Below are 12,500 nucleotides of genomic sequence, written 5' to 3' on the forward strand. Positions count from 1 at the left end.
GAGAGCCGCAGACATCACAGAAAACCTCAAAGCGTTTCATCAAAGCCTGTTTCATTATCCTGGAAACAGCGGCTGTCTGTCTGAAGGGCTGTTTCTTTTTTTCTCCTTCTCTTTTATCAGTTTATAATTAATGAATGTTTATAACTTTTTTATTCATCAATCCTGAGAGTCTAATGCTGATCCGTTTGTCTTTTTTTTGTTGCAACTGAACCTGCTTGTCTTCTCCAGACGAAGTCAAAGCTTACAAAGTCAAGACAGTCTTCGGAAGTTGCCCCGACTGCCCAGCCTCAACCCACCGGGAAACAAGAACCTGTGGATTAGGACGGCTTTGTTTGAAAAAGTGCTGGACAAGATCGTCCTCTACCTGGTGGAGAACAGCAGGTGTGTTTGAAGGACAACAACATCATCCACACCTGTGTTGCAAGGCTTCTTTATGGCTCAACTGAACTCATCTGTTCACACTTTTCTCCAGTAAATATTATGAGAAAGAGGCAATCCTTATGGACCCAGTAGATGGACCCATCCTTGCATCGTTGTTAGGTGAGACTGATGCTCGGTATCATTTATCAAATCCATTTTTGTACCGTTGTAACATAAACTGACTCTGCTGCTGCGGCCTGTGTGACAGTCGGACCTTGTGCTTTGGAGTACACAAAGATGAAGACAGCCGATCACTTCTGGACAGACCCATCAGCTGATGAGCTGGTTCAGAGACATCGGATCCATAGTGGCGTCTGCAGGCAGGACTCTCCTACGAAGAGACCTGCGTTGTGTGTGAGTGTGACATCTCAGGCTGACGCACACACCTAACAGAAATTCACTTTTGGGAAGCATTAAGAAAAGCACAGAGTGTGACGGCAGGAGAAACAGAGTGTATCTAAGACCTTGTGATGCTGTCAGTGAACCGGGTCAACTCGGCCTGCCTCACACACCACCGTGGCTGCGTGTTCTTGTGGGAGTGAGTGTGTGTGTGTGTGTGTGTGTGTGTGTCAGTAAAACAACGCTGGTATTTGACAGCAGCTGCACCGGTGCACACGAACAAGTAAGTGTTAGTCATCGGTGTGTTTTCTGATCCGATGTTTGTTTTCTGTGGTGTTGCAGATCCAGAAGCGACACTCCAGCAGCAGCATGGATGAGCGACCGTCGCCGTCTCCGTCAGCTCGTGAATATGTGGAGTCGCTGCATCAGAACAACAGGGCCACGCTGCTGTTCGGCAAAAACAACGTGCTCGTGCAGCCGGTAACTCTCCCAACTCGCGCCAGCGCTTAAAGAGCAAGTTCACTGAGAAACGGTTTTTTAGTTGTTATTTTTTAAATGTGAATGGTCACTTTGAGTTTTACATGCAGGCTGAAGGTGAAAATAGTGTTCTACCACTATTTCCTGCATTAGCTGCAATAGACTCAGATCTATGTCATACTGAAAATTAGCATCATAGACTCAGCCATCTTGACTTGTGATGGGGAAGGCTGTTGTTGATTTGGCGACCAGGAGAGAAAAGAGCATGTCTCAAGTAGAAGCTAACTGTTAGCATTAGCAACTCCAAAACATGGCAGAGCTCCTTCAGTTCTTTGTGGAGATATGACATCAGTGTTGCAAAGCAAACAGTCAGTGGTAGAGTCACGCTGCTGTTAGCCAATCATGGGTGAGATATCCCAATATCATGACTAAGACTCCAAATCTTACCATTTTTTGCCCCCTCACCTTCGGCTAACATCTACTTCCTGAAACAGGAGTGCCAGAGCTTTTGTTCACAGAGAACGACGCACAAGTCACTTCTTTGCACATTCGTTAGAAAACAAAAAACAAATGAATGCAATCTGATGTTAAACTCTTCTCCTGATGTTTCAGAGGGACGACATGGAGGCTATCCCAGGTTACCTCTCTCTGCACCAGACGTCTGACATCATGACGCTGAAGTGGACTCCTAATCAGCTCATGAACGGCTCTGTTGGAGACTTGGACTATGAACGCAGGTAACGTACCAACGAACCTCTTCCCTCTGCTGTCATCTGGGATCCTCCTCTCAGAAAGAACATGTGCCTCGGCTGCATCTCTCTTTCCTGATGCTCTGCTGTTTTCTAGCACCCGGGTGTTACTGAATAATGCAGTGAGTTAGTCTGTCGCTCCGAGGCCCAGAGCGTTGAATAACTGCTGGTCTGATCTGGCAAGGCCTATTTTCAGCTCTCCAGCAGCCAGCAGATGGATTATTGATTGAAACGCTGTGAGACATCTTCTCAAACCACCAAAACCATGTCATGTTTTGCAGCCACGCATGGTTTCTCTTACAAAAATGATCGATTGAAGCATTAGATTACCGCCTGTTTGCTCATATGCATGCTGCTGACTACTCCTTATGAATATCGACATACAAGGGTGGTCTCTTAATATTTTCACTCAATTCTCGCTCATAAACATTCCTAATGAGTTTGTTCTCTCATGCAAAGGCTTTAGTTGCAACTGATTAAGCTTATTTTCCAGCGTATACTGGGACTACGCCATGACCATCCCCTTGGAGGAAATAGTTTATTTGCATTGTCATCAGCAAGGTAAAAACCTCGTTACCTTAATCTTAAATTTTAAGGCCAGTGTGTAAGTTCTTCTGCATCTGTGCACTGTAGTGGACAGCGGGGGGACGGTGGTGTTGGTCAGTCAGGATGGGATCCAGAGACCTCCAATCCGCTTCCCCAGAGGAGGCCATCTGCTCCAGTTCCTGTCCTGCCTGGAGAACGGCCTGCTCCCTCACGGTCAGCTGGACCCTCCGCTCTGGTCCCAGAGGGGAAAGGTCAGAGAACATACAATTGGCATTCCTCCAGGAAACATTACTAAAACGTTAAATTAAGTTAATCAAACTGAGGAATCAATAAAAAAGCCATTTGGATTTGAAATCCGATCGATTGCCTCATTTCGGTTTGGTGTTCGGCGATACTGATGATGTTTAGTGCTCCCTCAGAGCGGCCTCACAATAAGGATCTGCTCACCTGACTGGCTGCTTTTGTGAGCTAAATTGAATAATAAAACCCAGCCACATGTGTTCAGACTCCATTAATGGACCTACTCAAGCTAACACTCATCGTCCCACACACGGATGACTCACTGGACTCTAATAGCCGAACACTTTTATGCTACTTTCAGGGAAAGGTGTTTCCTAAACTGAAGAAGAGGGTGCCTGTGGGATCTGGATCCTCGGACTCCGTATCAGACAAGGAGGAGGACGAGGCTACAGACTATGTCTTCCGCATTATTTTTCCTAACAGCCAGTCAGAATTTGGTGGGTTTCCTTCGCTCGGATTAGTGAATATTTATTTAAATGTTGTTGTTTTTTATTACGGTGTCTGTAGAATACCCCCTCTGTCTCCCTGAAACTGATGGAACAGTCCGCCTCCAAAGCAGACACCCGGTTTGAACCCAGGAGGTCCCGGAGCTGTCATGAAGAATCGTCGTCACTCACAGGAAGCCGCTTTAACACTGTCACACCTCTCCTCCTCAGCCCATCTGTCAGCCTGCTTTGCTTTATTTCCCCAATTTTAATATCCTACTGCTCTGACCTCCACCCCTGGCAATGTTTATTGATGTGCGGCATTATTAAAGCCACCTTGTGTCAAACCTTTTCTGACTCCTGTGACCTTTTAACATCTGATTGATCAAATCTGGCTTCTCGACTAAAACGGGCTGTTTCTTTTTTCCTAATAATCCACCAGCTACAATGCGTTGTCTCTCCTGAATAACATAATGATTTAGTTGTTCTTTGTGCCAACAGAGACAAACTTTACTTTGAAGGGCTTTAAGCAGGTCACGATTCAGGTGCTGCAAAAGTGTTTGCATCTGCATTCGGATCATCTAATTGTTTCACTGAAAGCCTGAGCAGCGCGGCACTTTGAAGTGATAATTAAGATGTTTTTTTTTTTTTTATGGAAACAGTGACTCCTCCAGATCTAGATCAAGGAGCGGTGATGTGGCACCCGTCTCTCAGGAAGTCTTTGTGCTCCTCCTGCTCTCAGGGGACTTGCTCTGATGGGACCACGCACAAGGGGTGCAACCACGAGAGGTGAGACGCTACGCCGAGTCGTATTAGATGTGGCGGTGCAAAGGCAAGCGAACATGAGAAGAAAGGAGTAGCCACCTACGCGACGATTATGTGACATTTAAGTCTCTGGGAAGAGAGCGTGTTGAGGGAATTAGCTGATAAGCGTGGCAGGGAAAAGAAGACAAACTGCTAGGCCATTTTGCTCCGTGTGGCAGTTTATCATTTCACGAAAGGTCATCCTCAACCTCGTAATAAGCTTCAACATCAGAGATAGTATAATTCATTCTGGAAAACATGGAAAGTGACATGCATGAGCTTAATGACAGATTAATGATAATGTCTCAACTAAAAGAGCTGAGTGGTTAATATGTTTCCTGTTTCTGCAGGGCTCCCCTGAAGCTGCTGTGTGACAACATGAAATATCAGATCATCTCCAGGGCGTTTTACGGATGTACGCATATTAAAACTCTGTTTACTATTAAAACATGCTGCACTGATGGATAAATAACTTTCAGAGATGTTAAGTAATTAGCTTTTCTTTCAATCAGGGCTGGCGTATTGTCGTCACCTGTCCACCGTGCGTACGCACCTCTCCGCTCTCGTCAACCACACCATCGTGGCGCCCGACGTGCCCTGCGACGCCACCCAAGGGCTCAGCGAAGACGTGTGGCAGACGTTCCTCCAGGACAGCACTGTAAGTTATGCGGCTGTCACCAAGCTGCGAAACAAACTTCCCTTAGCCGAGTGATGTCCGTCAACACACACACTCTTCACACACGTGTCCAATGGTGGCTGGTGGAAAAAATTCTCGGTGGGGCTAAGTGTGAAAAGATGTCCCTTCTTAGGCCATTGTAGGTCGTCAACTGAACAGGAGAATGATGATAATTCAAAGCATTAATTCATAAGTAATTTTACAAATGAAGTCAATTATCAAATTGATAATAAATAATATACTATTAGGCAATAATATTACTCAAATAAATACACAGTAACTGAAGTTTTGTTCTTATTCACATTTTATTTTGGTTATTAGTTTGTTTTCCAGCTTGAGTTTCAGTCTCTGTGTCTCAGCCAATTATCTTTCAGTGTGCCCCCGGGCAGCTGTGGCTACAGTATAGCTCATCCCACCAGTGTGTGTGTGAATGGATGAATGGCTCACTGTGGTGTAAAGCGCTTTGGAGTCCCCTGACTCTGAAAGGCACTATACAAGTGTGGGTCATTCATCATCTGCTCACCTCAAAGCGCAATACTTGGTTCCACCAGTAGGTGACACTAACGCCCACTTCACACTGAAGGCATCAAAATGGAAGCAGAACATCACTGCTTCAAATGAGTAGCCATTATGTTTTCAGGCGCGTCCCAGATGCGGCTCGCCTCGCCGCTGACGATCAGATCAGGTTATATGCTTTCTGCGAGCCACTTCTGGGACACAACAATTTCCCCAGGTAATATAGGGCTAGACAGGAAATCACGTGCAGTTTCAATGTAAAAGCCCTGGTAATTAAAAAAATACATTTCATATCTATGTAGATGTCAATACAAGTGATCTAACGGCTTGTCTACTACTAGCATTGTTCCAGAAGTACAGCTGTGTGTTTTTCATGGCTTTAATCCTGGCAGTGGAGAGGAACAGCACTATGTATGACATCAAACAGCAATATCAAATGTGATTTCCTTCTTTTTGGTTTAATGGCGGATAATTTTGAGGGATTTTGTGATATTCCAAGTCCAGCGAGGTGAACGACAGAGGAAGTCTGAAGGTCTCTCTGTGTGTACTGGCGTGCTGCAAGTAAATCGTTCCGCTGCTCCGCTGATGCTTCTAGTGGGAAGTAGAGGTGACACAATATAGAGGTTGAAGTAGATTTCCAGTTTAGAACATTAAAACCAATACATTTCACTGCAACAGCAACAGGTATGATTTCAGCTCAATGTTTATAAATCAGTAGTGAGTGTGTGTGAATGAGGGAGTGAGAGTTCAGCACCTTCTAGCATGTTAGTGTTGAGTACGCGTTCCTAGGTGAATAATAAAAGACAATGAAAACAATTTTTTAAAGTTAAACCCTGACTATTTCTAAGCCCTAATCAGGGTCTCCCAGTCCCTTCTGGGGTCTGGTGCCCTATCTCTTTGTGCACTTTGACCTGGGCCACCATTAACTCATGTAATGCTCTACTGGTCCTTGCTGCTGAGTTCAAGAGTGTAACTTCTCATGCAGCTTTTGAACATGCATTTTACTTTAACCTTAAAGTGTGACCATATTAGCAGCTTTAATAAAAATACGTCAAAGGCATTTTAATATATATGTGAAGCTTTAGTTGTCAAATCATGGTGAGTAAATAAATGGTGGTTTCATTATATAGCATGCACGAATAAGCATTCTTTATTCAGTTATATAATATAAGAGACTAACGATAGCTAGCTGTCTTCAGTAGTTGGGGTGCTGTCGGCCAGTGCCCCAGAGACATTAAAGTCCGTGACGCCGGTTTGCATAAAAATCTCCACTTCTCCCTAGCAACCAAATATGATTGGCTGCCGCAGTTTGGGGGCACTTTACCCAGCGCCCCAGGTGTGAGTTTTAGTGAGTCTGTTGGAGGAAATTTACTATTTTTTGAGAGACAGTTGTTGAAAATGATGAGTAAATAATTCAAAAGTCATGTAGGGACACAGAATCAAGCAAAACTAACACATTTAGTAAATACGTGAATTTATATTGTAGATTGTTTTACCCTTTGGACTTGTTTTCTTCCTTCACGTCAGAAAGGGCAGCGACCCCTATAGACGAGCCTCCACTGCATGCGTCCCCACCCAGCATCTCTGTTTCGCTCCATCTGTCTTCTGTCGACTCCACACTCATCCTCCTCTAATCGTGCAGCTCAGTGTGCATGAAGTGGGACTAATGAGCTCTGTGAATTTCTAACGACGTTTACGCCCACAATTTAGTAGGATGTTAATTACGTTATTCAGGGCTAGTCGGAGTTGGACTGGAGATCTGAACATTTATTTGAAACATTAAGATGTCGTTAAGTTGAGAAATCACTTTGACCACTGCTGCGGTTGTTTTGTCGGTGCGTGGAAGATAACTGTCACATTAAGCAGAGCAGTGAGACTGATTAAAGAATGCACGTTTTATTTATTAGACCTGCAAGGAACAGGAGCTTCTCCGTTTGGTCTACTTCGGTGGCGTGGACCCGTTGCTGCGTAAGGAGGTGTGGCCCTTCCTGCTGGGTCATTACCAGTTCGGGACATCTGAGGCTGAGAGAAAGGAGGTTTGTGGTTTCACAGCGATGAGCTTTGCTTCTCCTTCTGACTCACTAATCCATGACTTCCGACCACAGGTGGATGACGAAGTCCAGGCCTACTACCAGCAGACGATGGATGAGTGGCTGGGTTGTGAGGAGATTGTTCGCCAGCGAGAGAAGGAGCAGCACGCTGCGGCGTTGGCCAAGTGTTCTTCTGGGGCGAGCATGGACAGCTCCAGTCAGAGGATGACCCATCACGACTCCACTGTGAGCAACGAGGTAAAAGCATCCAAAAGGAGGAGCAGCTCTGTTTACTCATGCCGTAGCCTGGCTCTGTGAGCTGAATATTTAATATGCAAGATAATAGTAGGTGTTTAATCATTAAAAGGTGAATGATGGTGGAAGGATTAAAATATGTAATGGAGCTCTTCCTGGGGATTAGGAATACACACACCAAATGACATCATCACATTATCTTTGTGCTTGCAGATAAATCAGGATTAGCTCCAGAGTTTTTTATATCAGGTTATTTTAATACCTTCTAATATTACATGAATTAAAAAAAAATGCATGTTTTTTTTTCTGTTTTGGTTGACTCAACTTCTGCAGTCCCACTCCTCTCAGAGCTCTGATAGGCAGAGTCTTCCTCGCCTGCAGAGCGACTCCAGCAGCAGCACGCAGGTATCAAAAACACTTTTACACCCATTAAAACTTTGTTCCTCAATTAATTCTTCCAGAAAACTTAATTACCTCAATTAAAATGCTAATAATGATGACTTTCTTTGTCATTATTGCATGTGATCTTGACATTTTGAACCAATTCTCTCTCACCGCTGCAATCTCCTTCCTGCTAGTTTGTCTCATCTTCCCATCCCTTCCCCTGGAGTAGCTGGCTTCCCTTTGGCTTGTTCTTTCAGGTGTTTGAGTCCGTGGAAGAGGTGGAGCAGATAGAAATGGAGTCCAAGAGCGAAGAAGCCAAACAGGTGCCGAAGATGCCCAACGGAGCACTACAGAATGAAACGAACTCACCCGACTCAGGGCATCCTTCGTCACGAAACTTCTCCATCACCTCCGGCCTGTCAGATGGCTCCTTCAGCACAGAGGACAGCTCTGCACATGATGCAAGCCAGAGATGCACAGCTGCGTCTCATGCATCGCAGAGCTCAGCCAAACCCGCAGAGGGAGAAGGTGACGCGCCGACAACAGAGAGCCGGGTGATGAGTGAAGAGAAGGGCAAAGGAGAGGAAGAGAAAGCATGTGGTGAGGTCAAGATGGTGGAAAAAACTAAAACTGAGACGATTTTTGACAAATCAGATAAAGGAGAGACACATTTGCTGCCTGGAGCACAGGAAAATGTTGAGTCAGAGACAACGGTTCAGAAGAACATGAAACAAGTTAAAACTCCAGAGTCTGGATCAGGAAAAGAAACTAGAACAGCTCCAGCAGCTGCTGCACCGCCCAAAGGAGAGCACATTAAACAAAGTCCTCCAAAAAAGGTGGTGGTGAATGTGGACGTAGATCCTGGGCCTGAGGAGAAGAATGTGAAAAAGATGAAGGAAGTGGACAAATCAAAGACGAGTACAGAAGTTTCACAGGAACATTTCAAAGCTGCCGAGGTGGGAAAGAACCTGGCTTTGTCTGCAGACACCAGAGGAGCCCGCTGTGAGACTCAAGCCATGACTGATTCAGACGAGTCTCCGTCAGCCATAGAGATGGAGGAAATCCCCAAAGCTAAAGTCTCCATGGCGCCTTGGAGCAGGAAGGGACATTGTGAGACTCCCCCCTTTCCTGTGGATTCACGGCTGAAGCAGGAGGAGAAGTTCAGTCCAGAGGGAACCGAGTCCATTCTCTCAGAGCCGGAGATGGAGAGCCTTTACCCCCCGTTTGATGACAGCATGAAGAGCGACATGAGCTCTCAGGACTCAGCTGGAAGCCCTTACACTGTATGTGCACCGTTTTTAATCAATGACATTCATTCATTTATAAAATGGGGGCTTTTTTTTCCACATCAGGCATGAGAAAACCCTAAAATATAACACAATATTTGTATTCATTATCATGATTTCATTTGTTTCAGCAAGACCTACTGGATTTATACACTCTAAACCTGCATCGCATCGAAAAGGACGTCCAGCGCTGTGACAGAAATTACTGGTACTTCACCACGGCCAACCTGGGGAAGCTGCGAAACGTTATGTGCAGGTAAAACGCCGACACCTGCAGGCACTACGGGACAGAACGAGAAGATATATGTTCATTATTGTCTAAATAATACTTCTAATTTTATTCACAAATGAACAAAATAGAAAGTCAGGATATGAAGTTTCCAATGAAGATGGGCAGTTATGTATAAAACTCCATGAAAATAACCTAAATGAACAATATGATTATAAATGAACACAATAATTATAGTTGTATTTCCTTCCATCCATTTTCAATCTTCCGATCCATCTTCCCCTCACCTGTGAACAGATAGAATAGATAGAACTAGATAGTTAAACTCCTCCACTTGGAGCAGGACCTCATCCCTGGCCTGGAGAAGGCATTCCACCCTTTTCCGATTAAAAACCACCGCCCATCCCTGGGCTGCCACCTTACCGTGGTGGAGGGGTTTGAGTGTCCCAATGTTCCTAGGAGCGAAGTTGTTTGATGCTTTATGCCTCTGGTAGGGTCACCCATGGCAAACGGGTCCTAGGTGAGAGGTCAGATAAAGTGCAGCCCACAGACCTTTTATGAGGAAAAATATAAATGGAAACCGTGTTCCCTCGCCCGGTCACCGAGGCCCCCTTCTGGAGCCAGGCCTGGAGTTGGGGCATGCTGGCAAGCGTCTGGTGGCCAGGCTTTTACGCATGGAGCCCTGCTGGGCGCAGCCCCAAGGAGAGGCATGGGTCCCCCTTCCCATGAGCTCACCACTCGTGGGAGGAGCCAAATCGGTTGGCTGCATTGTGTGTCAGGTGTGTTACGCTTTACCTTCTTCAGGGAGGGGAAACCAGGGAGACGAGAAGGAACTTGTGTAAAGAAAACAAATTTATTAAAACATTAGAAGATAACACAAAACCAAGGGCTGGAAATCCTAACAGCAATAAAACTAACACAGCCCATGAAACTCTGCTTCCAGAGAGTCCAATGTTCGGCTCAGTTCTTTTAACTGGCAGCAACAAAAGAAAACCCATCAGACCTAAGTGTCCAACAGGATGGTACAAAAGAAAGAAAGATGTGGGATGGATTAACTAAAAGACTCAGGGTTATTTCCAAAACCTAAAGAGGCTTTCACCTTCTACATAATAATACAGCAACTTAACCACAAAAGACTCTCACACTCAAACAGTGGCCACTGTAGTCCTTTTACTATGAGGAACAAGGTGGTAGCCGAAGGCAGGCACCTTGGCGGTCAGATCCTCGGCGATTTGATTTTGTAATTTGAGGTTTTTTTTTTTTTTTTTTTTTTTTTTACATCTAACTGCTCCACAGTTCATCAGCAGCTCAAAGTGTTCGATTCCCACTTCCACAAATTATATCCTGGACCATGAATGCATCATACATAATAAAGTGTTGGATGGAGGAATGCGGTGACTCAGGTAGAGGGGTTGGGTTCAGCTTGTTTGGTTGTATTTTTAGTTACATCTGGAGGCATCTCGACATCGGATACGTGCAGGGCATGTGTGACCTGCTGGCTCCACTTCTAGTCATCCTGGATGATGGTGAGTCACCACATTGATTCTCAGGTTTTCTGATATTGTTTATTTTTACAGTTATTGATGAAGCCTTCGCTCGCTCCCTCGTTTTCTCACTCCAGCTTCTGTCTTTGTCCTTTCAGAGGCCAAAGCTTTCAGCTGCTTCAGCAAACTGATGAAGAGAATGAATCAGAACTTTCCACACGGGGGGGCAATGGACACTCACTTTGCAAACATGCGCTCTCTCATCCAGGTGATCCCATTTCTCTCCTACTGTAGTGAAAATTGAATTTGTTCATCCCTTACAGGCTGTTTGTTCTGATCTCCTTTGGTTGTAGATTCTGGACTCTGAGCTGTTCGAGCTAATGCACCAGAATGGAGACTACACCCACTTCTACTTCTGCTACCGTTGGTTTCTCCTAGACTTCAAACGAGGTACAGGGGGAGGAAGATCCACAGAGTTCATCCTAATTAAAAGAAAAGAGAAGATTTGCTTTTTTTTCTGCTCTTCTGCTTGTGAGGAAACTGTCAAAGCACTTGGAAACACAGCTTGAAAAGGATTTCGGTTCATCGTTTTAGAAAACTGTGCAGAACAGGGAAAATACTTGATGCTTTTTACTGAAGTTTCCTTTGAGAGATCACAGAGCGTCGCTCTCCAACTTTATCTGTGGAAGCTCAAAACATCTACTGCGTCATCACACGTCTTGTTCCTCTCATCTTTCCGCACTGAAATTCTCAGACGTTCCTCCTGCCCCAAATTCCTAAAGGAAAGCACTGAAAGTTAAAAGCTAAAGACCCCTTTAAAATCGGAAAAGCCAATTGAAGCACCTAAGCAGGATGAATAACCATGAACAGACAGTTTTCCTAACTTCTAAAGAAACTCTTAAGTAAAGTCACGACGAGCTTTTGATTCCTTTGTGCTTTGCATTGCAGAGCTGGTGTATGATGATGTGTTTGCAGTCTGGGAAACCATCTGGGCAGCCAAGCACGTCTCCTCCGGTCACTTCGTCCTCTTCATCGCTCTGGCGCTGGTGGAGCTGTACAGGGACATCATCCTGGAGAACAACATGGACTTCACAGACATCATTAAGTTCTTCAACGGTAAAACACATCACGTGTGCAACACGGAGGAGGAATCCGTATTAAACCATTAGGATACTTTTGCAAGAAATGCAAAAAATAGGTTTAATTATGCCGTAAAAACATCAATAACATGCTTTTAACACTAGAACCGCCACTAAACCATCACTTCTAGAATGGCCTTGAGCAGTCAGCCGCATTTAAAGGTCAAAAATTTCACATTTAGGTTTATAATTTCAGATAATAATTAATTTGATTAGCTAAATAATGTTTTTTCAACCAAAAATGAAATCCAACTAAACTGCTGGAGAATCGTTATTAGTCTTTCTGGTGATCAAATTTACCTCTGTGAAATTTTCTCTCTTCCTTTATACTTTAATTATATAAAACAAAAAATAAATTATGAGGGATGGAGAGACTGATCAAATGCTGGTGATACTCTTTGACTGTAAAATGTCTTAATCTTGGGGTTCCATTTTTATCTT

At 44.5% G+C, this 12,500-nt stretch overlaps 1 protein-coding gene across 2 annotated transcripts in view; it reads left to right on the plus strand.

The window, feature by feature from the left end:
• The window catches only part of sgsm1a (small G protein signaling modulator 1a), a 44,750-nt gene that overhangs the window by 26,034 nt on the left and 6,216 nt on the right, over positions 1-12,500 (plus strand). The window contains exons 5-24 of one of the 2 annotated variants that reach the window (XM_070546483.1): positions 229-381; positions 473-540; positions 629-774; positions 1,102-1,239; positions 1,849-1,973; positions 2,479-2,546; positions 2,619-2,782; positions 3,133-3,268; positions 3,919-4,045; positions 4,411-4,475; positions 4,573-4,718; positions 7,160-7,288; positions 7,358-7,540; positions 7,871-7,942; positions 8,116-9,204; positions 9,339-9,463; positions 10,880-10,962; positions 11,079-11,188; positions 11,274-11,370; positions 11,869-12,036. In XM_070546483.1, the coding sequence (XP_070402584.1) occupies positions 229-381; positions 473-540; positions 629-774; positions 1,102-1,239; positions 1,849-1,973; positions 2,479-2,546; positions 2,619-2,782; positions 3,133-3,268; positions 3,919-4,045; positions 4,411-4,475; positions 4,573-4,718; positions 7,160-7,288; positions 7,358-7,540; positions 7,871-7,942; positions 8,116-9,204; positions 9,339-9,463; positions 10,880-10,962; positions 11,079-11,188; positions 11,274-11,370; positions 11,869-12,036 (3,392 nt within the window). The remainder of the gene's footprint in view (positions 1-228; positions 382-472; positions 541-628; positions 775-1,101; positions 1,240-1,848; positions 1,974-2,478; positions 2,547-2,618; positions 2,783-3,132; positions 3,269-3,918; positions 4,046-4,410; positions 4,476-4,572; positions 4,719-7,159; positions 7,289-7,357; positions 7,541-7,870; positions 7,943-8,115; positions 9,205-9,338; positions 9,464-10,879; positions 10,963-11,078; positions 11,189-11,273; positions 11,371-11,868; positions 12,037-12,500) is intronic. The other variant, XM_070546484.1, reaches the window with a different exon arrangement.

The sequence above is a fragment of the Nothobranchius furzeri genome, chromosome 17, assembly GCF_043380555.1.
Source record: "Nothobranchius furzeri strain GRZ-AD chromosome 17, NfurGRZ-RIMD1, whole genome shotgun sequence".
Classification (NCBI taxonomy): Eukaryota; Metazoa; Chordata; class Actinopteri; order Cyprinodontiformes; family Nothobranchiidae; genus Nothobranchius; species Nothobranchius furzeri.